The following is a 27,675-nucleotide window of genomic DNA, read 5'->3' as shown; positions in this document are numbered from 1 at the left end:
TTTCAGAAGACCCTTTAGGGTTGGTATTCATTGGAAGCTGGCGACATAGAAGAGTATGGGAAGGCAAAGGCTTCTGGGAGTTCTCCAAGTGGCGAGACCCCTTTTCTCTCTGCCACTCAGATCCTGGCACAGGGTCTCTGTCAGATTTCTGGAGGTTTGCCTGTTTGGACCTGAAGATAAATCTTGTTTTCTTTGGCCTTTGATTTCCTGTAGCAACCATAAACAAAAACTACAGTTAGTGAATAAACAATCAACATCTTGCTTGTCTGATACTTGACATGGGGTCTAGTGACATAACTGTTGCTGGCCTGTCACTCACTGTGCAGAAATGCTGGCCTCAAAGTCACCGTGTGGATGAGTCTGCCTCAGCGTCTCAAGTGTCGGAACAAGAGTCATGAGCCATCTTGCTCAGCTTAACAGTCTTGATAAAGAAACTTGCAACGTTGAGGCTTGGGGAGTAAGGCATAAGCAGGGACAGGAAGAATAGAAGGCAGAGGACGGGGAAGAGTGAAATGAAAGAGTACTGTCTCCTGGACATGACATGGCCATTGCACCCATGAGTTTACTGCAGCCATGGTTACCCGTACAAGACCTGAACAAGATCAAGCCAACAAGGCCAGCCAACATTCCAACAGGCAGCGCTAATGGGATTTAATGGGTGTGGCACAGTGCTATCCTCCAAGCAGAACAACCACTATTTCCATCAGCTGTATCTGCAAAGAACATCACAGCTGAGACTGTTGACATCCCCTCCGAGGAGGAGAGTTTGGGGAGGACCATCAGACCCCCTACTCAGAACTGAAACCAACTCCTGGGCTTACTTTCTAAGTCAAAAGGAAAGCTGTCCCCTGTAATCAGACTGATGACTACCTTAATTGTCATCATTCATCCAGCAACTGATGGAAGCAGATGCAGAGATCCACAGAGAAGCACTGGGCTGAGCCACCGGAGACCAGTCCAAGAGAGGGGGAGTGATAATATGAGCAAAGGGGTCAAGACCATGATGGTGACACCCACAGAAACAGCTGACCTGAGCTAGAGGAAGTTCACTGACTCTGGACTGACAGCAGGGAAACCTGCATAGGACCAAACTAGGCTCACTGAATGTGGGGGACAGTTGTGAGGCTTGGACATTCTGTGGGACCAGCATTTATCCCTAGCGCTTGAACTGGCATCTAGGAAGGAGCACATTCTTTTTGAAGGGAAACCTTGTTCAGACTAGATATAGGGAGAGGGCCTTGGTCTTGCCCCAAAGTGAAGTGTCAGATTTTGTCGACTCCCCACAGGAAGCGTTACCCTCTCTGAGGAGTAGATGGGAAGATGGGAGGGAGAGGGAAAGGAAGAGGGGGAGAGGAGGGAGTGGGAACTGGGATAGCTATGTAAAATAAGAAAAGATTATATTTTTAAAAATTCTTAATAAAAGATAAAAGGAAAGAAACACTAGGCATGGTTGTGTACCTTTAATCCCAGCACTCAGGAGGCAGAGGCAGGGAGATCTCTATGAGTTTGAGGACAGTCTGGTCTACACGGTGAATTCTAGGCCAGCCAGAGCTACACAGAGAGACTCTATCTCAAAAGTTGAGAGAGAGAGAGAGAGAGAGAGAGAGAGAGAGAGAGAGAGAGAGAGAGAGACTCTGCCTTTTCCCAAGATCCCTTTGTGACTCTTCTGTTTCCCAGATCAGTCCCACAAACCCACTTCGGCTCCCTGGGTTTACATGGCAGCCCTTGGACTCATTAGAAGCCAAGGGTTCAATGGCAGACCCCAAACTATATGAGAACGTCTGATTTTAAGCCCAGGTCCCCATGGCTCCCATGGTCTTTCTCTCTCTTGCACAGAGGCAACAGAGTCATGAACGGAGCCAGAAAGACTTGCTTACCTGGCATTTTTTCTTTCCTCCTCTCATTACTGACTTAACATTCTTTGTACAGAACGCCATTAAGGAATCTGACCCAAAAATTTCTAATAAGGTCAGGAGACTAGTTCTACAGATGTTCAAAAGTCAGGTGGATCAGAGATCTTGTTGCTCTGGCAGTCAGCATGACCAGCAAAGGCTGGCTGTCTCTGATACAACCAACACGTGACCACTATTCACTGTCCCTGAAGCAACAGAACCCCATGGTCCTGATGCTGTGTGGGACAACTGACTACTGCCCCAATGCAGTCTGGAGCAACTTCCTGCTATTCATGATGCAGTAAGGGACAACTGTCCACTGTCCCTGAATCAGCATGAGACAATTGCCACCACCCCTAAGGTAGCATGGGACAACTGACCACTAAGAAGCAGGGTCTGTGTTTCTGCTTTCCTCACAGAGCTCAGCAGCTGAGTTCGGGTCCCATCTCCAGCAGCTCTGGAGACCTTTCCAAACCCACAAGCATCTGAAAAGCTCTCGCCAACCCTTAGAATAGAGTAGAGTGAGCAGCGATGCTGTGACCCTTTATAGAGGAGGAGACCACACCTCCCCTCCTGGCACCACAGCCCTCACCCCTTCCGTAGGTTCTCTGCTTCTTCGATAGTCTCAGGCAAAGTCACACCCTTGGTCTCTGGAAGAAGAAATGTCATTGCCCCGGCAGTCAGGCCCAAAACCCCTACAAATGAAACAGAGTTCAAAGAAGAGTGTTAGAACACATTCATGTCCCTTACATGAGGGCAGTGAGCTGGAGAGGGTGGGGAAGACAAGCTGTTTATCTTCGAAAGTTATCAAGAACATTTAGGAAAGAACTGGAAGCAATGGGATATTTAAGAAAATACAAAAGAAAGACAAGGCAATATTTGCCTTCATTTTGCTTCTACAGAAGTATGAAATTCCGAAGTAGCTAATATTTAAGCATCATGGGATTTGTGAAGTTGAATACCTTGAGAAAAATGTAAATATCTATTTTAAATTGTTATTATAGATAGACAGATAGTGATAGGTGACTGATAAATACATGGTAGATAAATAGAGGGTATATGCATTGGTAGATAGCTAAGTGATAGATGATAGATAGATAGATAGATAGATAGATAGATAGATAGATAGATAGATAGATAGATAGATATTAATGATAACTAGATGATATATTGATTGATGATAGATGATATATTGATTGACAGATTATATATAGAGATAATAAATACATGATTTATAGAGAAAGAAAGAAAGAAAGAAAGAAAGAAAGAAAGAAAGAAAGAAAGAAGATGATTGGTTAATTGATGATAGATACATGACAGATGATAGGTAGGTAGATGGAGAGAGAGATGTATGGTTGGTTGATTGGTGATAGATAATAGATTAGATAGATAGATAGATAGATAGATAGATAGATAGATAGATAGATAGATAGAATAGACAGATGATAGATATATACATGCATAAAAGATGAAAGAAAGAAAAAAGGTAGATAATAGAAACATATATAGATAGATACAGCATGTTTAGATACAGAGGTGACAGATACATAGGTAATATAAGTATAGAGATGGGGTGGAGGCAGAGCTGGAGAGCATGGCCAACCTATATGTGCCCTACTTATTACTCTTTCCTTCCTTCCCTCCATTTTTCCTTCCTCTCTTTCCTCTTCCCTTCCTTCCTTCCTTCTTTTCTTCCTTCTTTCTTATTCTCTTCCCTTCCCTCCTTCCTTCCTTTCTTCCTTCTTTCTTATTCTCTTCCCTTCCTCTCTCTCACTCCAATCCATTCTCTAACTCTCTCCCTCCCTTGACTTTTCCCTGCATTTCCCTGTGCCAGGAATGGCATCTTTCTGTACACAAACAGACCCTTCACTTTCTGCTGGTGGGTGAGCATGTCTTAGACCCCTCCTTCTCTAGGCTGGGGGACAGAAAAGGTATTCTTATCCTCTTTCACCAGTCCAGCGTATCAACAAAGAGAATGTGGATTCCCATGTGACTCCTATGTCCTTCTCCACCTCGCTCTCGGAAACAGAGTCTCACACACAGCCCTTGCAAGTCCTGTGGTTATCTTCCCTCGGTCTCCAGTGTGCTGGGATGACAGCTGAGCACCACCACACTCAGAAAGAGATAATCGCTCATCACCATCATACCCTAGCAATGGTGTGCTCAGTGCATACCAATTGGAAATTAAATGCACAGGACTGGAGAGATGGTTCAGCAATACAGAGAACTGGCTGCTCTTCTAGAGGACCCAGGCTCAATTACCAGCACCCACGTGGCAGCTCACAACTGTCAGTAACTCCAGTTCCAGGGGACTGACACCCTCACATAGGCAAACCACTGTACATGAAATAAAAATACATTTACAAGAAGGAATTAAATGCACAAGAAAGCAGGAGATTACATCAAAAGACCATCAGCCTGTAGACTGCAGGATGGGTTGAGAGATTCTGGAGGCACAAGATGGAACTCTCTGGCTACTCCATGGGAATTACATCTTATTATTTCCTGAAATGCAAGGCAGAATGATTCAGGAGACAGCTAGCTGAATCCCATGCTCCATCCTCGACGCCCACTCTACAAGCAGCTGCTGAGTGTTCCCATAATGCCCTCCACCAGGCCTGAAGCAGGGAACAGCCCATGAAGTCTTACCAAACAAAATGAGGGGCAAGGCTTGCCAAACTTCCATCAGCCTGAACACCATGAAGGGGGTGAAGATCCCACCCAGGTCACACAGGGCAGAGCATACCATCATTGCAAGATTCCTGGAAAGACACAGAGACCCAACGGGTCAGCTTCATGTTTTAGCTCCAAGGTGTTCGCAGCATCCTCGAAAAGGCACAAGATCAGGGTGAGCACTCAGCCCCTCAAAACCACAGCTCTGGGGAAAAGCTGTGTGGAAGATGGTGTCAGACGAGCGCAGAGGTAGGTATGGGCTTACCACCGCTCCAGCGGCAGAAGAAGACAGCCTACCTCTGTAATTGTATCTCCTATGCACAGCCCTCACACTCCTTGTGGCCAGCTCAGGGCCCCGTGGAGATGAACGCACATACATATTCTCTGACTTAAACCCTAGCTCTGCCCCACTCCTGTCCCCTGGGCTGTGATGCGTTGTCACTAGGGAAGAGAACACAATATCTGTGTGTTGACTACGTTTAGAAGACCCAGATTCATAGCAGGCGATGCCTGGTATCAACATCAATGCTCAGAAGGTAAAGGGAGCTGCTTGGCTCAGACCCCACTGGGAGTAACGGTTCTGCATTTCAGATAATCCGTCTTTGAATCAGGAATGTTTACAAGGATGGGTGGCCACGAATGCCTTTTGCTATCTGCGTTTGACTCACTTAACTGTAGATACTGGAACTCACATGGCTGTGTATGCACAGACATCGGGTTTAAGGTTGTTTCTGGGCATCCAGCTTCCTTGCCTACTTTCTGTGGATGTTCATCACCCAGTGCACAGCGGAAAAGGGCACTCAGGACCAGACACCTCGCAATTGCTGTTGTTTAGGGAGGTGTTACACAGTTGGTCACTGGGTATAGATGCTATAATGAATGAGGTAACGGAACCTTTAGAAGGCAGGATCTAATGTAAGGAAGTTGAGTTAGCAGGAGTATACCTTAAGGGGGCCATGGGAACCCCAGTCTTTCCTCTTCCTCCTCTCTATTTAGCTTCCTGGCCACACAATCTGGTCATGGTGTTTTTTTTTTAATCTTGAGCCCCAACCCCATAGCAACAGGATCAAGTGACCATAGACGGAAATAGAAGTTAAGCTAGGCCTTTCCCTTTTAAAAGTTGACTATTCAACTGGACCGTGGGAGCTCAGTCCAGCTCCCAAGGTCCAGTTGAAGAGCAGAAGGAAGGAGAATATGTCCAAGGAAGTCAGGACCACAAGGGGTTGGTCCACCCACTGAGACCCTGTGCCTGAACTAATGGGAGCTCACCAAAGCCAGCTGGACTGGGACTGACAAGCATGGGATCAAACTGGACTCTCTGAATGTGGCTGACAATGGGGGCTGACTGAGAAGTCAATGATAAGGGCACTGGGATTTGTCTCTACTGCATGTAATGGCTTTTTTGGATCCTAGTCTATCTGGATGCACACCTTCCTAAGCCTGGATGAAGGGGGGAGGGCCTTGGAATTCCCACAGGGCAGGGCACCCTGCCCTCTCTTAAGACTGGAGGGGGAGGGAGGAAGGGTGAGTGGAGGAGTGGGAGGGAAGTGGGAGGAGGGGAGGAAGAGGAAATTTTGATTCCTAATATTTATAAAGTAATAAAAAAAAGAAAAAAAGTTGACTATTTCAGGCATTTTGTTACAGCAACGCACAGCACCTTTGACCATATCTCTGGGTCTGGTATCCACGACAGTAGACTTGTTTGTCCTGGCTATTTCATTTTTAGAATCTGGGCTCAAAAGTACTAACACAAAAGATCCCTTCCCCTTGGTTAATTGTTGTTCTCATTTGTTTGGGGCTTTGTTTTCATTTTGGGTTTTTTTTTGGTTTTAGTTTTTTGAGACAGGGTCTCATTATTATCTAGCCCTGGAAAAAAAAAGTTTTCCCCTTAATTCACCTTCATCTCCTTGTACTCAGAACAAGCAACTTTTTTCAAACAAGAGTTTAAGATGTTTTTTTAATAAAGGAATTGGCCAAAGAAAGGAAAGAGTAGGCTGAGTTGTCTGTGTTGTCTGGCTCACTGAGCTGCAGCTCTTAATAGAACTGGATACTGGAATATTCCTCGATACTTTCATAAGAACAAATGGAGAAGAAATAACTTATACAAGGAGAAAAAGAATCTACCCAAGGGCAGGTTAAGATAATGTCCTTTTTTTTTAAAGTTCAAATGAAGTAGTTACTTTCACAATTAAAATATTCTTCTTTTCAAGTTAAGATCTTAGGACTGGAGATAAGGAGCAGAAGGTAAAGGTGCTTGCTGCCGAGTCTAATGACCTGAGTTCGATCCCCAAAACCCCTGTGGTAGGAGAGAAGAACTTCCTGCAAGCTGTCATCTGACTTCTACACACAGGCTGTCTCTCTCTCTCTCTCTCTCTCTCTCTCTCTCTCTCTCTCTCTCTCTCTCTCACACACACACACACACACACACACACACACACACACAGACACGATAAGTGTGTTTTAAATAACTCTAAAAACTAAGCTCTTCGTGGTGGCAGTGAGCTCACACACAGACACGGAGCCTCATCCAGATCTAGGAAAAGTAAAGCTGCCATGAAGCCTCTGCCTCCCGAGAGGACCTCCAAGTGAACACACCAAACCCTGACCTCCATCCTCAACACAGGCCTGGAGGATGAAAAAGGCACAGTATCTTTGGAAAGATAGGTTTACTGTTGGGTTTTTTTTTAAAATAAAGTTAAACACACATATATCTAAGTCTGCTCCTGCAATTCCATCCCTGTATTCATCCGAGTCAAATAAGAACGTGAATCCATTCAAAATCTCCCCATGGATGTTGACAGCGGCTACCTCATTGTCCTATGCGGGCAGCAGAGGTTCGCCTGCTGATGGAAAAGCGGGTACGGGGACATTCACATTCTGGAAGACTTTTCAGGAAAGAACAAGGCATTGACAAACACAGTGAGGTGAATACAGCACATCATAATTAATAACAGGAGCCAGACAAAGGCCCCTGTGTTGTGACCTTTCATTTCCTGATGGTCCCGGGGAGGCAAACCTATGCGGGCAGAAAGGAGTCTACGAGAGACTTGATGTGAGGAGGCGTGAAGAAACTTGGTGGGGGCTAGGGAAAAATGCTCTATTTTGGTTGGGACAAGAGCTGAAGAGTAATACACATAAATGTATATGTACGCTCCATATATACATCACCCAACTCATCAAACTGTATTCTAGAATAAGTCACTTTCACTCTGTGTGTATGAGACTTTAAGAAAAAAAAAACACCAAAGCATAGACAGCAAACGTGAAAGAGATATTGGACTGTGTGAAAACTTAAAACCTCTGTTCACCAAGAAAGCAATCCCCAGAGTGGAAAAGCAGCCTTCAGAATAGAAGTCCGGTATCGGATGAGGGGCTGGTGTGCAGGACATATCAACAACCACAACCCAACAACCACAGAGATGACCCAAGCACAGGAAAATTACCTCACCGGCCATTTCTCTAAAGACGAGGACCTGAGTCACTAAGAGTGGGCCTTGGTTTTATAGTCTGCCCCCACTTCCTGTTTACTCCCTACTTCCTGGCTGCCAAGGCAGTGTGGCCAGCTGCCTCCCACTTTAGCCAGTCACACCTTCGCCGCCATGATGAACTGTAGCCCCTTGAAATGTGAGCCAGAGGAAACCTTTCCTTTCTTAAGTTGCTTTGCTCCAGTATTTTCTCACAGCAAAGAAAGGAACTATTGCAGGGACCCAGCCTTGGAGGCATCTTCCAGAAATGTCTTAGAAATGCTGCTCTCGCCTGGCAGTCAGGTCCTCAGCGTCCTCCCCCTCAGTGTCAGGACCTCAGTGTCCACCCCCGTTTGTGGCCTGACCTGACAAAGGTAGGATACAGCTCAGCATTCACCAGGCAGACCATCTGCAGCACAATGGTGGCTCCCATACGGCCCAGACAAGCCAGGGTGGTGTTCAACCAATGCAGCTCTGGGGAGAAGCAAACAGATGGTTAGAGTGAGGATGCTCCCTGGTGAGCTGGAGTCGACAGGGGAGAAACTGGGAAGGGGCTGTGCTGGCTAGGATCCTGGAAAACAGGAAGAGCCAAAGAAATAATCCTCTCCACCTGGAGAAACAAACTGATAACCTTGTGATTTGGGGACTTGCTAATGACATAAGAAAGATTTTTTTTTTTGGTTTTGTTCGAGACAGGGTTTCTCTGTGGTTTTGGAGCCTGTCCTGGAACTAGCTCTTGTAGACCAGGCTGGTCTCGAACTCACAGAGATCCACCTGCCTCTGCCTCCCGAGTGCTGGGATTAAAGGCGTGCGCCACCACCGCTGGTGACATAAGAAAGATTGAACTGCTCAAATTTGTTCTGGCTCCTCCAGCCATGCCAAATAGAAATAAGCTATGTATTTATCTATGCCTTGGCTTGCTGAGCCCCCACGGAATGAACAAACAGTCTGTGGACTGCTATGGGACTTAGGTACAAATGCCCACAGCAGTGAAAAACCTGGCTTTTAGTTATTATACAGGAAGATGTTGCTGACTTGGTACCTGAGGCGCAGGAGGTGTGGTGTAAACAGGGCTCATGAAGCAAGCATCCACCTAATCCTCATTTCCAACCAAATAAAGGAAGGGAGAGAGATTATCACTAACCGTCATCCACTGTTGGTCTGGCTTCTCACCAGTGCTCAAGCGGCCATGGCTCTGAGCCAGGTCCCCTCCCTAAGAAGGTCTCTGTATTTACACACATGTCATCTTGGCCGTGTCCCCAGACACTGGCTTGACTGGTGACTTCCCAAAGAGAACAGAGGTTGCTTGCCTGTGGCCGCAACATGGTTTCTGCTCCACTGATCTGCCCATGGAAGGTCCACACCAGTTAAGGTCACTGGACAAGATGGTATTCCTGCCCTGAGAGAACAGATAAGTCTCCCTGCACTTGAGTCCGGAGTACCAAGGATCTTTGTACACTGTAGTTTAGCTAAGCCACTCCTGACAAGGCCAATGATCTCAGCATTTGAGATCACTATTGGGCTAAATTTGCTGTCTCCACTTAATGCTGGACCTCGTGCCGCTTGCTCCCCTAACTGTCCAACACTAAGAATTCAGATGTGTACTGTTCCTTTAAGGCCAGGCTCTGCCCCCTTGAGTCCCCACCTTTGCTGGCCCTTGCCTGAGCACCCCTTTCTCACTCCATTTAGGTTTGCCAAGACCTCCTGATCTCAGTGGAGCCACTGCCCATCCCTCCTCCTCCTCCTCCTCTCCTCTCTGGGAGTCAGCCCACAGCATAGGCTTCTCTGTTCAGTTTTCTGCTGAGGCTCTAGGGTCCACAGGTGCCTGGAATACCCTCAAATGATGGATAGAGGACAAGACTGCCATAGCAGTGAGCCAAGGAGAGCACCCATGGAGACACGAGGGCCAGAAGGGTCCTGGGACCGGCAATGCCCTAGCTCTGATAGGCAGTGAAGGATGGCCTCAGCCCTCTGCACTCCTCGTCCTGGCATCAAAGCCACACCATTCAAAAATCTCACTCGGGGTCTAGAAATAGGGAAATGGGAGAGATGAGAGGAGGTCTTATTCCAGAGGTACCACAGGCACACACACACACAGAGAAAGACAAAGACACACACATACATACATACATACATACATACATACATACATACATACACAATCCAGACAGATGAAAACACACACATACACAAATACAAACAGACACATACACATACACAAACCCAGACAGACAAAGACACACACACACACACACACACAAATACACACAGACACATACACTCACACACAAATACAGACAGATACACACACACACAAACCCAGATAGACAAAGCCACACACACATACACACACACAAACCCAGACAGACAAAGATACACACACAAATACACACAGACACATACACTCATACACAAATACAGACAGACAGATATACACACACCTCTCATGTCCTGCCCAGTATGACTCTTGAGCAAAGACCTTCTGATCTTTCTCGTAACAACCTGCATGAGAGACTGCCAAAGTGGCTCACAAGGTTCACACTGCAGGGCACAGCAACAAACAGGGAGAGAGCAGTTCAGCCTTCCTAGGAATTACTACTGATTCCAATGTGAAGAGCAATTTATATGCTCAAATTAAAACTGCCTCGAGGAACTCTGCCTGGACCCTCTATGCACCAGGTTTGTCTCAGGTTGTAGGAATTAAGAAGCAATGCTCACACCCCCACCCGACTGCTGTTGGAGACTTGTGGGACCAAGTGCCACAGAGGGGCTGAGACAATAGGAGCATTCCCATGTTGCTGGGGGAAGCAGAAAAGTGGTCAGCCATCTTTCCACTGAAGCTAAACTCAAGTGTCCCTGTGTATTCTGACAGTATGCTCACAGATCTGTCCCCAAGGGAACAAAGGACTCCTATCTACCTATCTATGTAGCACAGCTCTGCTCCCAATGGACAAATACTGCAAGCAAAATCAGGAGGGGAGACCACACAACGCGATGTCTCTATAAGGAGCAGCAATGCTAAGAGGAAAATGTTGTACATGCAGCCATGTGACAACATAGACAAGGCTCGTTGGTCTAAAGGACGGATCAGAAGAGCACATTCAAGGTGGCTCTATTTATGTACCTGGTCTACTCTGTGGCAACAGAGGTCAGGAAAGGTGGCTGGCAAGGCAGTGGTATTGATCGTGAGGATTGGAAGGGACACTAAGTATTGGAAGTATCCTCAACCTCTGGGTTCTGTTCCCTGATGTCTGTATATTTAACAGATTGAGTCATTCACTTAGAATGTGCCTGGTATATGTTTGCTATACTTCAATCTAAAATTGTTTCAAGTCTAGCCAGGGAAACGGCCTGCCTTTGCTCTCGTTCCAGAAGCTTATCAGGGAGTTACAACACATCCCCATGATTCGATTATCTGGGAAGTGATTAAAACAGATAGCTTACCATGTGGGATGAAGATCATGATGAGGCAGGCTGCCCCCGTCACCAGATTGGAGAGGGCCATGGGGTAGATGCGGCCGACGCGGTCAATGGTGACAAGGATGATGAAGGCCGCAGGGAATTCCACCAGAGCAGAGTAAAGGAAGTCTAGGTAGAGGTTTCCACCTGTGGCTCCCATGTGCATGATGAGGCCCTGGTACAGCACAGCACAGGAGAACCTGAAGAAGAGGCCACAAGTCAAAAGCCAGCGCTAAGGCCCCCGGTCAGCTGCACAGAAGGACGCATCACTTGGTGCAAGACGTGCTGGGACCGCATGAAGAGTGTCCTGCCAGGATCCCTGGGAGGAACTTGTGTCCCCAAACATGTGACGGTCCTACAGACATCCCCAGGATACCTACTGTTTAAATTTTCCCCCAGGCTCTCTGCAACCGGGAGGGAAGGAGAAGCTGGGGCCAGATCCTCCTGCTTGCTGCAAGCTCAGGTGTCTGGAACTGTGCTGAGCTGCACACAGTGTGACCTCGAGCACTCCCACAGGCCCGCAAAGCGGAAAGCAGGTGCGGGCACCAAGTGAAGTTGCTTTGTAAGCTTTGTGACCCCCAGGGAAATCGAGTGACCATTCTTTGCTTGTTGTCTTGCCTGTGAGCGGGATGGTGCTGGCAGGTAGCATATCGCTCTGTTGTGAATGTTTGCTGAGATAACAGACGAAGGAGCCTAGTATAGCTCCTGCCACACAGTGGATATGGTCATGAGCATCAGCATCGTCTTTCCAAAGTCAAGGATCCATGGCTTGACTAGCCAGGTCTCTGGTCCCGTGGTGCTGTCTTTATCAGGCGTTTTCAAGTCCTCTCTTCACCCTCCACACCAATTCCATCCATATTCACAGAAAGCATGTCAACATCATGGACCAACATCATAGGCAATGGAGGCATTAAATCAGTCGCTCAGACCACTTCCTACATATAACCCCAGCAGCACAGACATTAAGGGCCTCATTGAATAAATGGGACCTCCTGAGACTGAGAAGCTTCTGTAAAGCAAAGGACACTGTCACTAAGACAAAAAGGCAACCCACTGACTGGGAGAAGATCTTCACCAATCCCGCAACTGACAAAGGTCTGATCTCCAAAATATATAAAGAAATCAAGAAACTAGACCGTAAAAGGCTAATCAACCCAATTATAAAATGGGGCACTGAGCTGAACAGAGAATTCTCAACAGAAAAACTTTAAATGGCCAAAAGACACTTAAGGTCATGCTCAACTTCCTTAGCGATCAGGGAAATGCAAATCAAGACAACTTTAAGATACCATCTTACACCTGTCAGAATGGCTAAAATAAAAAACACCAATGATAGCCTTTGCTGGAGAGGTTGTGGAGAAAGGGGTACACTCGTCCATTGCTGGTGGGAATGCAAACTTGTGCAACCACTTTGGAAAGCAGTGTGGCGGTTTCTCAGGAAATTCAGGATCAACCTACCCCTGGACCCAGCAATACCACTCTTGGGAATATACCCAAGAGAGGCCCTATCATACAACAAAAGTATATGCTCTACTATGTTCATAGCAGCATTGTTTGTAATAGCCAGAACCTGGAAACAACCTAGATGCCCTTCAATGGAAGAATGAATGAAGAAAGTATGGAATATATACATATTAGAGTATTACTCAGCAGTAAAAAACAAGGACTTCTTGAATTTTGCATGCAAATGGATGGAAATAGAAAACACTATCCTGAGTGAGGTAAGCCAGACCCAAAAAGAGGAACATGGGATGTACTCACTCATATTTGGTTTCTAGCCATAAACAAAGGACATTGAGCCTATAATTAGTGATCCTAGGGAAGCTAAATAAGAAGGTGAACCCAAAGAAAAACATATAGGCATCTTCCTGAATATTAACCTTCATCAGGCGATGAAAGGAGAAAGAGACCCACATTGGAGCACCGGACAGAAATCTCAAGGTCCAAATCAGGAGCAGAAGGAGAGAGAGCACGAGCAAGGAACTCAAGACCACGAGGGGTGCACCCACACACTGAGACATTAGGGATGTTCTATAGGGAACTCACCAAGGCCAGCTGGCCTGAGTCTGAAAAAGCCTGAGATAAAACCGGACTTGCTGAACATAGGGGACAATGAGGACTACTGAGAACTCAAGAACAATGGCAATGGGTTTTTGATCCTACTGCATGTACTGGCTTTGTGGGAGCCTAGGCAGTTTGGATGCTCACCTTACTAGACCTGGATGGAGGTGGGCGGTCCTTGGACTTCCCACAGGGCAGGGAACCCTGATTGTTCTTTGGTCTGACGAGGGAGGGGGACTTGAATGGGGGAGGGGGAGGGAAATGGGAGGCAGTGGCGTGGAAGAGACAGAAATCTTTAATAAATAAATAAATGAATGAATAAATAAATAAATAGAAGATTAAAAAAATCAGTTGCTCAAGTCCGAACTTGAGGGACCTTGTGTCACAAAGCTGAAATGATACTATTCTGGAAGCTGTCACCGTTGCATCAAAATTGGCTTTGAAATGGTAAGATTTTAATCCAGAAGAAACTATTGTTTTATTCCAGCAAAAATTGGCTATCAGTGCCCATGGTCACACTTACGAATAAACTGTCTAACTGATCAACCAGTCAGTGAATTAGTGCTGCCATCTTTTGGCAGACTCTGGAATTGCACATACATATATACTAAAATGTGCTAAGAATTTTCTGCAGCTATGTTGGACTGTTCCAGCCCCTTTACACAGATCGTCTCACTCACTCCCAGTTATCCATATTCTCGGCACATTGTTTCTCATACTCCTGATAAGTTCCCTATGTCACAGACTGGTACAGGCACTCACTCACAGCCACACGGTCAAAACATGGCAGCATAACAAATATTAATAATTCTTAATAAAAAGAAGCAGGTGTGGTCTGGGGAGATGGCTCAGTTGGTGAAGTGCTTGCTGTACAAGCCTCAGAAGCTACATAACAAGCCATTGTGACGGCACATTCTATAACCTCCAAGGTGGGACAGAAACAGGAGGATCCCTGAGGCTTGCTGGCCAGGCAGTCTAGCTGAATCAGCAAGATCCACGGACAGCGAGAGACTCCACCTCCAAAACTAAGGTGGAGAATATAAAAGACATCTCATGTGGATCATAGACACATACATACAAACACACACACACATATAAATTAAAATAAGCAAGGGGAGGGCGTGGGAGGGAGGTAATGGGAGTTGTCCTGGGTTTGAATCACATGAGGTCCCAAGAAGGAGCACAGCTTTTTTCTTGTTGAATTCAGAAGGCAGCAGAAGGCATGGGAAAGGTTTGAGAAAGCACGGCTACCTCCCAGAGCACAGCCTAAGAGAGGCAGGGTGGATGCTGGCTGCCGTCCCACGTATGAGATGGCCCCTCGCAGTGTTCCCTGCAGGACGGAGCATACACACGAGAAAGAGCAGAACCTCGTGCGCTTTTGAGGCTACATTTATACGGAGATTGCTGAGGGGCCAGGTGATGGGAGTGAGAAAACAGAATGGTCGGCTGCTTTCTTGGGAGGCGAGTGTCTGGGCTGCAGATGGTAGTGTGGTGCGGGAGAGGAGAGCAAGCCACTGTTCTGTCTTCAGTGGGTCACAGGCGCTACATGGAGGAGACACACTGCTGAGTCAGACAGAGAGCCACGTGGATGGCCATAACACCCATGACTGGGTGCAGGACCCCCGTGAGAGAGGTGAAGGACACCAAGGCAGGGGAAAAGTGATGAGCCTGGTGTCTGAAGGGATCCGAGGGATCTGTGGAACTACTCACGCATTCAGCTCTCAGCAAACATTTACCACAGGCCTGCCACGTGCCTGACTAGCTCAGCTCTCTGTTCCACTAACGCATGCCATAGAAAAGCAAATCGGGCAGCAGGGCGGGCCCTGTGCGAGAGAGGGGGCCCGGAGCACAGCAGCTCAGGCATGAATACTGCGGGAGTAGCTTCAGATTCAGGTCAAAGCAGCCCTGTGTGGAGGACTGACTTGTGACCTTCCTCATGGAAACAAGTGGGGCGTACAAACTGCCCTCGGCGGGAACAGGGACAAGTACATCTATGTACTACAAGGTCCTTATCCATGAACCAAGGGTGCACGAGGACCCGGAAGTGAGTAACAAGGTCTTTAGATGTGAGGAAGGATACTTCCAGAACCTCCCCCCCCCCCACCCCATACCAAGTAGACACCTCAGCTGCCCCCGGGACAGAAGACACTGAGACTGAGGGAGCCTCAGGAACCCTTCTGGCTTCTTCATCCCCCTTAGCATTGACCTCTCACCCCCTCTTACTAAAACAAGAGCGCCAAGGGGTCCCTTGGAAGGCTCTGACCCCAAGACTGCTCAGCTCCTCTTATGCCCTTTCTGCAGGCTTATTGGTACCCAGCATTTGGACAGCAACAGAGCAGCCCCACCCCGGGGTGGAGGGGGATGTCTAGGAAGAGCACTCACCATAGATACATCAGAATGAAGGTGTGCTTCCTCATGTTGGGAGTGCGAAACAGGTCTACAAATGAAGGGCTCTGCTTTTCCGAGACATCCTCCTCAGCACAGAGCATCTGGGAGAGAGTCAGTCTTCACCATACTTGACTGATGTGCACACGACAGTCCCCCAGGGAGGGCTCCCGTGTAGATCTGGAGGCAGCCCCAAGCCCACACACTGAAAAACCCCTTCTGAATTCCAGTACCTTCAGGTCAGCAGGGGGCAACTTCCCGTTCTTCTGAGCAATTTGCTCCATAACCCTTATGGCTTGGGTGGTTCTCTTCTGGGACAACAGCCATCGAGGGGACTCTGGCACAAACCTGCAGACACAGATCATAACTGTAGTGTCTCTCCCCGAGAACTCACCCCACCTTAGGCTCTGACAAGAGGGGTGCAATGGCATGGCTCAGAGCAGCCCTGGATCCTCCGCTAGGATTGTGATTCCCCAAGATGCTTGGCAAGGAAGGCCCAGGCTGTGGTGCGCAGTTGGGGCCCATGCTGCGTGGCCCATGCTATGTGGCCCATGCATGATCTCTACAGTCGCTGCTCCTCAGGGCCGCTGGCTAAGATTCCCAAAGCAGAAGGGATCAGGCAGCACCCCCCCTTCAGTCTTTTTTAGGAAGTAGGGTCCTGTCTCTCTTAGAAGTTGGGAGCCCTGTTCTGAGCGCTTCACAGAGCCCTTCCTTCACATGTCATATGTATAAGAGCCGCTAAACAAGGCCCATGCCATTCCCCAAACAGACGCTTCACTTGCCCTAACATCAGATGGACAACATGCTATTTCTTCCTCCTTTCACTCTTTTTTCTCTTTTTCGTTTTGGATCAGGGTCTGTTGCTTCTGAGTTTTAAGCTGAGATCATGTGGAGACAGGCAGGGTCTTTGTATCTATTCCTGGCTAGCTAGGTGCTTCCTATGTAGCCTGAATGGCCTTGAACCCCATGGCAATTTTCCTGCCTCAGCATCCTCCATGCCAACTCCCATCCTGAGTGCTGGGATTACAGGCATGCATCACCATGTCCACTTTGAGTGGTTTCCCACAGGACTGGGAAGTTGCAGCTCAGAGACTAAGACTCTGACGTGATGGTCTGCCCATGTTAAACATCCACATAGAGCCAGGGTTCTTTCTCACAGAAGACCCCTTTCACTCTGCAGGGAAGGGACAGGCTCCTCCCAGCCCCATCCACCCACCCAAGTACCAGCTTCCATGTAGAGACTAAGTCTAGCCCATTGTCCCCTAAAGTAAGATTTGTCCTCAGTAAAACTGGCGAATGGTGCCTGGGTGAGCCAGGTTTCCCTGCAGTGGCTGCGGCCCCTCCCCTGCACAATACAGCCTACCACTGTGGGTGTGTTTATCCCCTGGACGAGCAAAGCACACACAGCTAAAGAAGATTGGCGCCTCGCTGCGAGTGTTCCTGTTTTGGGATGGCACAGTGTGCGCCCTCCCCACAGAAGGCTGCCAGCGGAGCCTTTCCGTTCATTGACCCACTCCTGAGTTCTTTCAACAGAGATCCAGTGCCCACTGTGTAGTGAGATGAGAGGCAGATGGGACCTTTGTAATGGAGACATTGTGAAGCAGAAGTGAGAAGGGAAGTGAAGAGAAGAGACCGGAGACTAAGGAGAGAAAGCAGGCAAGAAAGTGAAACGACCTGACGGAAAGCGGTGTCGTTAAAGGGACTCTGGGGACTGCAGGACGCAGCGCTCATGGTCGTAAAGCATCCACTCGGTCATTTCCCTTGTGCTATTTAGTTTATGCAGGCTATCGCCAAGGTTTCTCAGAGCCTCTAAGTAACACACACTGTTTGATACTGGCCTGGGACTGACTCCCGGGGCCAGTATCCCTGTGGTTGGCTTGCCTTGAGTTTCCAGAAGGTGCACTTCCTCTAAGAGGAGTAGGCAGCCTCTGGGCTTCCCTGAAGTGTCTCTCCTGCCTATCTGAGGGTAGGGTGAATTTGGACATGCTCTTTGTAAGGACAGCAGCTCCCACTGCGAGGATCCCAGGTCACAGATAGCAAGGGCTTGCGCCTCTTGGAAGGTGGCTTGTGTCGTAACAGAGGTCAGGACAGCCCTCCATGCCCCCAGAGCCTAGTCCTGCAAGCGGATACCGCTCTCATGTCTGGCAGGGGGTACGTTACCAATAATACAGCAAGAAGAAGATGATGGGCAAGGAGACCGCCAGCTGGAGCCAGCGCCAGTGAGGAATGGCATAGGCCACCCCAGCAAGTCCCACGAGGCCCACTGTGAAGGCGACCTGGTACATGATAGCCGTCGTTCTTCTGTAGCCGGAGCCCACAAACTCTGTAACTGGAAAAGAGACGGTGCTCAGAGGCAGTTCCCAGAGAAGAGGGACCTAGAGGGGAGCTTGCTCATGATTCCTGCTTCTCACCAACCATAGCCCCCCACCACCCTTCTGGCTTCTTTCCACATCCTCACACTTCCCACCTCGCCTTCCCCCAGACCCACCCAGCGTTGTCTGGCTTCTCGCTGATCTAGCGCCCCTCCACCTGAGCCCACAGGTTTACCGGGCCAGTTTGTCCACCAGGTTTCCTCTTTGCGCCTTCTTCCTTGCTGTTTACACCCCACACACACATGCTTCAAGGCTCAAGCCTCTCGTCCCCAAATACTCAGAGGAAGTCCTAGCAGAGTTAGGAGTCTCCCAGGGCTCTGGTACGCCTAATTCTACAAATATCTTAGCATGCTTTCTGCGAACCTGGTACTGCTCTTGGGGTTGGAAGGCAAATGAAGTCTCTTGTTCCCAAACAGAAGGCATTCTCCTTCCGTTTGGGAGATACAAAGTCAAACACAGACATGTAAGTCAGTCAGGGCTGTGAGCTCAGAGGGGCTGCTGTGCTGTTCCTACATAGGATCTGTGGCAGGTGAGTGGATGGGACAGTCACTAGCGAGGGGGGCAGCTTAGCTTCTCAGATACTGGAGGAGCACAGTCCTGGGGGCAAGGACACTATAAGGTGTGCCGAAGGGACTGTGTGGAGAACCAGTTGGTGGGAAAGGTGGGGTACAAAGGCTGAGTTTGGGGGCAGCAAGAAATCCTGGGGACTCGAAGGGCACTAAGAGAACTTCACTCTTGTGTGTTACTATAGCCATGAGTTTCTGTCCACAAAGGCTCCCTCTGCTAAGGAGTCAAGAACTGAACATGCTTGCAGTCGTGGGGGGGGGGGGGACGGACGGACATGGAGATGAGGCAATGGTAGGGCCAGGTACGGTCAAGGTCGCCTGACTTGAGGGGAGTTGTTAGTTCTTCCTATGCTTATTCACTCACTGCTGAGAGGAAAGGAACTCATACCTATACAATAACAACCCCAATCTCCTCTCTCTCGTCTGGCTGTGCCCCACCTCCTCACCCCTATCTTTCATGGACCCAGGAACTCCCCCCACCCAGTCCTTGTGTAATTACTCAAGGTGTAGCCAGACACCCAGCTGCCCTTGCTGACCATGCCCTGCAGCAGGCGAAAGAGCAGCATGGATGTATAGTCAGGGGCCACAGCTGTCAGCACACCCGACAGGGAGGTGACCAGAGTGGTCGCCAGGAGGCACAGCTTACGGCCAAACCTGCAGAGACAAAGGGATAGATTAAGAATCTGGGGTTAGGCATGCCTATGCCCTACATGTCGACCTGACTGACTCCTTGTGTATCTCATAGATCATTTAAATACATTTCCAAATTCCGTGCATCTGAGTTAGAACGCCTACGTCTGGCCTGAGCGCAGGCCCACAAACAACTGAGACTTGACTGCTTAAGCCAAAGTGATCTGTGGCCACACCCCTGCTCAAAGAATAACATTCTTTTTCTCTCAGTCCCACTCCTCTCCCCAATTTGCACACCCATTCCACAATGGCCTGGCTTCTCTGCCGCCAGTCCCAGCAGCCTGAAGCCCCTACAGTCACATCTTGTCTGCATCACCATTCACAATAGAGCCTGGCCAACCAACTCTACCCTTGCCTACTCTGCAAAGGCTGGCTCAAATGAACTGCCTTCTGGTGCGGGAGAATTGTCTATATTCTGTCAATTATATTTTAAATAAACATTGATTGGCCAGTAGCCAGGCAGGAAGTATAGGCAGGACAACCAGACAGGAAGTAGAGGTGGGCAATGAGAACAGGGAAGAAGGAAGCTTTTTCCGCATTCCTCCCCAGACACCGAAGAAGCAGGATGCGACCTGCCCCACCAAAAAAGGTACTGAGCCGTGTGGCTAGAATAATGGGCTAATATAAGTTATAAGAGCTAATATGAAGCCTGAGCTAATGGGCCAATCAGTTTTATAACTTATGTAGACCTTCTGTGTGATTCTTTGGGACCTAACGACTGTGGGAACCAGGCAGGACAGAAACCCCAACAAGCAGGCCCTTCATGTTACAGCCTTCCATACCTGTCCGCAAAGTAACCCACAATCAAGGAGCCGAGGAAAAAGCCCAGGTTCACACAGGACTGGAAAAGGTCTACCTTCCAGGCATCTCCACACACCAGGTTAAACTGCAGCAGTGGAGAGAGAATAAAACTGAGGATCATGGGAAAGCCAGAGGCCCATTCCCATCCTCCGCCAGATGAAGCAAACTGCTCCACAGAAGTTGATCCCCATCCCCCAAGGCTGGATCAGTTGTGTCTAATCGAACACACTTTCCCAAGATGCAGGGAGCATCAGTATAGGTCTGGCACTGTCATGCCCAGCTTCTTCTTGACTCTGTGTCTGTGAGGATGGCTATTGATGGCTCTGCCATTGGTAATTCGCTACCAATGTGTACAAGGTGTCATTCTAAAAGGAGCAAGAACAGATAAACATCCTCAGAGGAGTTTTCAGCTGCCAAGAAAGCGCTCCATACAGAAACACAGCCAAGAGCCAGGGAGGTGACTCAGTGGGGAGAGTGTGCAAGGGTGAAGACCGGAGTTCAGATCCCAGCACCCATGTAAAAGTCGGGCACGTGACCCATTCCACAGCGATGACACATGATGGGTGCTGGTGGTGCACGGTGTGTGGGGGGAGCAGAGGCAGGCAGATCTCAGAGTTTACGGCCAGTGTAGCCTATAGAAAGAGTTCCAGGATAGGCAGGAGCTGCACAGAGAAAACCTGCCAAAAAACCACTGGGCACAGCATTCCCCTATAGCTGTAATGCTAGGTAGGGTTGATGAGCGGCTCCCAGGGTCTTCAGCAGCGAGGCTAGCCAAAATGTAGAGCTCTATCGGCAGAGGCAGATCCTACCTCACAAAGAAAGATGGGAAGTGCTGGAGGAAAACAATGTCAACCTCTAGTCTCCTTTGGGAAGCACCTGCTCATGCACGCGCGCACACACACACACACACATACACACACACACACACCAAGGGAACATAACCAAGTGCAAAGATATGTAACAAAGGAGTGTAAAGCCAGGCATAGTGGTCCATGCCTGTGACACCCGCAGTGGGCGAGTGTAGACAAGAAGGTAGAGGCGAGAGGATGGGGAGTGCAAGGTTATCCTCCGCTACATAGTAAGTTCAAGGTCAGTCTGGGCTCCAAGAGACCCTGTCTCAAAAAAAAGGGGGGAGGACCATAGTCGTATTTTTCAGAACTTGAGGATATCATGTACTTAATTGAACTCTATTACCAAAGGAGCTGTATGAACAGAAGGGCCTAGACAGAGGCGAGATAGTGGAGGAACCAGCTTCATGGGGTAGAGTCTGAGAGGGAAGGGCAGTCCTACATGTCAAGAGCCAGGGGTTGAATTAAGCAGGAGAAAGAGGAAGGACAGGTGTGCACCTCTGGTTAGAGCCTGGAGGGAGAAAGGCAGGGGAAGGACCTTCCTGGCCAAAAGCACGGATGGCAGGGCACATTCTGGGCAGGGTTCGAAGCCTGTGGACAGCAGGTCACTTTCTCTTCGAAGCTGAGTGGCACAGACAGGACTGACTCCAGGAGGCTGGGCACTAGTGCTGAATGGGGCCCTTTGCCCTCCCTGGTGTTGACCAACCCTTCTGAGCATCCTACACACTTTCGGTCCCTCTGTTCTGCTCTGCTCTGTGCCGTGAAGCCATGGCTCCAGCAGCCTGGAGCAACTATGGGGTGTGACAGCCACAAAGCAACTGGAGGTCCCGGCTTCCCAGTTTGAAGCATTCACACTGGGTCCCTCAGGGCTGCTATGAGCTCCAGAGGAAGGACATTGGTAAACGATGAACCATTTTAAGTTACATGCTAAGATCTTATTAGCTATCTGGTGATTCTAAAGTTCACATACGAACTTGACCTGTCACAGGATCCAACACTGGGTCTTAGAGATGCTGCACTCAGCTGGCTGAGGGCTGTGTGAATGACCTGTGCATTCTTGCACACGGCCCCTCATTTTCCTGAAAGACAACACGAGATCGTACATTGCCACTCAACACCAGACAGAAATGGCAGGTTAGATATCTACCAACCTGTGCCCAGACACTCTCTGCTGCTCTGGAAGGGTGACAAGCCCCTGAACAGTGTTACTCTGACGCTCTCCACCTACCCCAGCATAACACACACCTTCGTGAGGTCCCTGTGTCACCAAGCCTCTGAACAGTGTTACCCTGACACTCTCCACCTACCCCAGCAGAACACACACCTTCGTGAGGTCCCGTGTCACACAAGCCCCTGAACAGTGTTACTCTGACGCTCTCCACCTACCCCAGCAGAACACACACCTTCGTGAGGTCCCTGTGTCACACAAGCATTCAGTGTGTCCCTCTGAGGCCCTGAATTCACCAAGTTTTCTTCTTGCTCTGTGATCTATCAATAGGACACACTGGGATAGATCAGTCCTGGGTGCCACCTGGGCACCACCTGGGCACCCAAAGCTCTATATCTTCATCCTTCCAACTGTGCCTTTGTATCTCCACTCTGTGTCCCATGACAGTGTTCTGTCTGTCACTAAAGTCACGTGGCAGGGGAGGCCCATGGGACTTCTGGCCCTAGGCATCAACTTGATCCCTTCTTCATCACTGTTGGTTTCATTTTTTTTTTAAGATTTACTTATTTATTATGTATACAGTGTGCTGCCTGTATCCCTGCAGGCCAGAAAACAGCACCAGATCTCATCATAGGTGGTTGTGAGCCACCATGTGGTTGCTGGGAATTGAGTTCAGGATCTCTGGAAGAACAGTCAGTGCTCTTAACCACTGAGACACCTCTCCAAACCCAGAGCCATCCGTCCAGGCCCCCACTGTTGGTTTCCAATCTGATCTTTGCAAATTAGCATTGCTGTAGGATGTTCTGTCCCCTTCCTCAAGGATGGAGATGGCTGCTCTACCCTGGGACTCTGTGTGGAGCCAGACAGCTGCCATAGCAAGGAAGCCCCGCCCATCTTGATTCAGTCTCACCCTCCAATGCCACCGCTCACCGAGGCCCAACACTCCCCCAAACTTGTCCAGTATCAGTGTCTAGATCCCCTCACTCCTAAATTCAACCTACCCATTGTGCCCTGGGCACATTTATGCCCCTACCTGGACCTGCACAAAAGGTAAGGATGGGGACAGAGGATGGGGGCTCCCGGGTTTATCTGCAATGCCTGTTGGAGTTGCAGCAGGGATAGGAAAGTTTCCAGTGTACAAAACAATCCTTACAGTTTACCACATCAAAGTCACCCAAGGCCTTGTGCAAATACCCTTCCTCTGCCGGTTCCACCTTAGTGGATCACGTATGCGAGTAAATTTGGGAAGCACCAACGTGGCCACCTTGGCTCACCTCCGTCCAAAGGCTGCTCCTGATTGCGCAATGCCCACAGCTGGTGGGACCAGTGTCTCTCTCTGGCCTACTGCATGGGCTGTGGTGAAGCTGGGGCTCACAGAGCAGGCAACAAAAGCGAAGGCTCATCTTATTCCCTCCCCGGGGGGCCTCATGAGCCCAATCCCTAGGCCGTGAGGTGGGACCTACAGAGGTCAGTCAGTCTCTACCTCCCTAAAGGAAGTTTCAATGTCCAAGGCAGTGATGAGTTAAAAATTAGTTCTGCAGAAATGAGTAACTACACTTAGCTCTTGATCTCTGCTTTGAGATAAGTAGTGAAGCAAGGGGGAGAGACCTGGATCCACCGCCCTCCTGCCCTGCCACAGCTGAGCTTTCTTTTGTGTCTGGGCCTGTGCATGTCATACGCACATGTATTTGTCTATATGAATGCACGTGTGTGTGTGCCTGCACACAGACGTCAGAGGTCAACGTATAACTATCTTCCTCTAGCAATTTTCATCTTATTGTGTGTGTGTGTGTAAAATGAGTCTATAGTGTATGATGTGTGTGTACACGTGTGTGTATGATGAGCGTGCACAAGCGTGTAACTGCAGGCATGCACATGCGGAAGTCAGACACCTGAGTGTCGGTCCCTCCCTTCCATCTTGTTCAAGACACGGCCTCTCCCTTTTTCATATTTACCGTGTGATGCTCACATGTTCATGGACATCAGAGGACAACATGCAGGAGCTGGTCCTCTCCTTCCGTCATGAGTTCCACAAGTCTTCAGGCTTGGAGGTCAGGACCTTTACCAACTGAGCCATCTGACCAGCCCTCTTCACTGGTTTGCCATGGTGTACACCAGGTTAGACAGCCCACAAGGTTTGGGGGACCCTTCTGTTTCCCCTCACAGGAGATATGGGGTTACACAACTGACTTGTGACAGAAGTCCTGGGTGTCTGGACTCGAATCCTAGGTTTGCACAGTGGTCCTCATGATTGCGCAGTAGGCCGTTTGCCAAACGAGCTATTTGTTTTTCCAGGCCTCACATCTGCGTTTCTTATTATCCTTGAACGTTCCCAGATGGGCAGGCCACTGGCTTTCAAACTTGGCCCTGTACAGCGCTCTCCCTTCTAAAGCCAGGCCCTCACTGTCCCTCTGAATACCACCACACAACTCAACGTCTTCACCAAGTTTGGGGTCACTGAATCCTCCATGTGTGTGTGGTCAGTTAGCTCTTCCTAAAACATTCTCTGCCCCTGACACCGCAGGGCACCACCCCAGCCCAGGTGGCCACGTCCCCCAGGCTCCCATCTGGGCCTCCATCACTCCTATCCCGCTCCCTAAGCCAGAACCCTTAAACCGCACCACTCATGAACCCCATGCAGTGTCTGTACCGCTTACATCCTGTCTTTCTGTCCCACAACACCCATGATGAATGACGTTTCTCAAATCACTTTACCTCTTTATCTTTTGGGGGGTGGTTGTTTTATTTTTCAACATGGAGTCTCATCTCGCCCAGAGACAAGCTATATATAGATGCTAGCCAGGTGTAGCAGTTCGGACCTTCATTCTCAGTACTTGGAAAGCTGAGGCAAGGGGATTACTGTGAGCTTGAGGCTAGCCTGTGCTACATGTTATTTCTCTAACATTTTAACTGGGAACGCTCTATGTTGATTGATAAGCATAATAACCCTACCCTGATTCCAAATGAAAGAGTTGGATCTGTCTATATAGAGGAATGGTTCTATCTAGACCTGCTGGGTGGATCAGAATCAAGATGGAGTTAGGGTTTCAGGCTTCACAGAGGTGGGGAATGACAAGGAGTCCAAGAAAGAACTCGGGTGGGCCTAGGGAATGTAACTCAGTTGGCAGAGTATTTGCCTAGTATGTATGAAGCCCTGGGTTCTAGTCCCAGGATGGTATAAGCTACGTGATGGTATCTAAACACCTGTAATCCCAGCAATCAGGAGTAGAGACCGGAGAACCAGAAGTTCAGGATCATTCTTGCTTATACAGCATGTTGGAAGTCAGTCTGAGCCCAAGCAAAGGGGACCAAGTAGACAGTACTGGTTGGATCCTAGATTTCCCAGCAGAGCATCCTTGCACGGTGAGCCATCTAACTTGGTGTCTGTCACTGGGAGACACCTGAGGGCCAATATGCATATCTAAGCACATAAATTAGGGTGCTGAGCAGACATTCTGCAGGTGACCAAGAGGAACACTATGCAGGCCACGGGGAAGGGACTCCTCCCAGAGCAGCCCTACCTGGATTGGCATTAAAGCCATTAAGGAAAGGGGAGGAAGGGGAGACAAGATCCCAAGTAGTCCTGGCGGGGAGGGGAAGAGGGTATGGGTGAGGAGGACAATGTTGAGGCCTTTTAGTCCAGGTAAACTGTGCTCTGGTCATAGGCAAGATATTGTTAATATAGTTTCCGAGCCTGGGCCTGAGGCCTCTCAATGGGACAAATTGCCCACACTCTCAGCAGAACTCATGAACGGGGAAAGCCATCTAGTAGGACTTTCTGCTAAACCCTCTCTCTGGGTGTGCTAATGCACACCTTTAATCCCCGCACTTGGGAGGCAGAGGCAGGAGGATCTCTGTGAGTTCAAGGTCAGCCTGGTCTACAAAGAGAAGTTCCAGGCTAACCAGGGCTACATAGTGAGACCCTGTCTCCAAACAAACAAACAAACAAAAAACAAAAAAAGACCCTCAAAGTCAAGAGCACAGTCAACTAAATGATGGTGTCAAGGCCCTTGGATACATCACACCAGGCCATAAACAGTGTAATCGTGTTTGTGTTTGCCTCAGCCTCCTGGTTCTCAGCTGATCCTCGGAGTGGATGGAGTTACTGTAATCCTTCTTGCCTACAGTAAAACCAAGGCTCAGAGAAACCGGATGAATTCAGCTAATAAGAACCGGTATCACATAGTCTGACCCAAGCCAAGACAATTCCCACATTATCTCAATGGCCAATGCTTGGGCCAATGGTTACCACCTGAGGAGATGAGGGGATTCCACAGCACCAATGACAGGGAAGCAGGACACGGTGAAGACTGTAGATCCCTCATGAGATGAGTCAGCAAGTCACAGGAGACAAGGCAATGCCTGAGCCCTGAGATGCTCAGAAGATAAAGGTACCTGCTGCTAAGCCTGATGCCCTGAATTAGTCCCTGGGACCCACAAGGTGAAAGGAGAGAATGCCTACAAGTTGTCTTCTGACCTGCATACACTCACACACACACACACACACACACACACACAAGTGCGCATCATGACAAACACATATACATATATACCCACATACATGGGTATATGTAATATAAATTAAAAAAACAAAACAAGCTCTCCACATAGCACCTGTGCCTCAGTGTCCTCTCAGGTCCTCAGTCAGTGGGAAAAACACAGAGGCCACTGCAGAGCCTGCTACCATACAGCAGACAGGAAGTCGGATTCTCCTTCCTCCCCAGAAAGACACTGAACCATTCAGGATTTGCTTTCAATCTCTACACTACCCAAACTGCAGAGCCCATCAGTACCTCGGTGACGATGGAGGAACCAGGAGTGTCGTACACCCAGCCATGCTGGCAGGGGATCAGAGGCAGGTGGCTCCTGTTGGCAGTCAGGTTGGACAGTGGGTCCCCGCAGTCAACGGTGCTCTGGTTCCAATCCTCCTCATACTGCATGCACTGGCTGAGGAAGGAGGCCTTGTTCGCAGACCCCAGGCTCAGCACGGTGAAGTTCAGCTCCTCTTCCAAGCTCCAGCCACATCTCTGGCTCAGTTCAGCCACCCCGGGACTCCGGCAATAATGATCAGGAGTGAACCCCAGGAAGATGATGCCCACATAGATGGGAGCGATGGAAGCGGAGATCAGACACAACAACAGGAAGGCTTGCTTCTGGAACCAGCCGAACTCCCCAACCTGCTCCAGGACATCGTCCACGGTCGGCATGGCTGGACAGTCCCCTTACCAGTGTCACCGGACCTGCTTGCGACTGCCACCAGGGCTTCATGCAGCGTCTCATTTAAAGTCCTTGGGAC

General features: G+C 49.0%; 1 protein-coding gene across 1 annotated transcript; it reads right to left on the bottom strand.

Annotated features, from left to right (window-relative positions):
- On the bottom strand, window positions 1-27,675 carry Slc22a1 (solute carrier family 22 member 1). The gene is made up of 11 exons (XM_075959301.1): window positions 27,173-27,675; window positions 20,345-20,448; window positions 19,372-19,526; window positions 18,095-18,263; window positions 16,168-16,282; window positions 15,932-16,038; window positions 11,474-11,688; window positions 8,395-8,503; window positions 4,542-4,654; window positions 2,485-2,587; window positions 1-207 (listed from the first exon to the last, which is right to left on the bottom strand). The coding sequence occupies exons 1-11, from the start codon at window positions 27,584-27,586 to the stop codon at window positions 141-143; spliced, it is 1,671 nt and encodes a 556-aa protein (XP_075815416.1). The 5' UTR covers window positions 27,587-27,675; the 3' UTR covers window positions 1-140.

The sequence above is a fragment of the Microtus pennsylvanicus genome, chromosome 1, assembly GCF_037038515.1.
Source record: "Microtus pennsylvanicus isolate mMicPen1 chromosome 1, mMicPen1.hap1, whole genome shotgun sequence".
In the NCBI taxonomy this organism is placed as follows: domain Eukaryota; kingdom Metazoa; phylum Chordata; class Mammalia; order Rodentia; family Cricetidae; genus Microtus; species Microtus pennsylvanicus.
Note: the sequence above shows the minus strand (reverse complement) of the source record. Positions and strands in the feature narration are given on the sequence as shown.

Bases quoted from the DNA above. Each gene is read 5' to 3' on its own strand.
- Slc22a1 (XM_075959301.1), bottom strand. From the start codon at position 27,586: ATGCCGACCGTGGACGATGTCCTGGAGCAGGTTGGGGAGTTCGGCTGG. The intron at 20,449-27,172 runs GTACTGATGGGC...CCACTGCTGCAG, and splicing joins GTTCCTCCATCGTCACCGAG to TTTAACCTGGTGTGTGGAGA. The intron at 16,039-16,167 runs GTACTGGAATTC...ACTCTCTCCCAG, and splicing joins TGCCCCCTGCTGACCTGAAG to ATGCTCTGTGCTGAGGAGGA.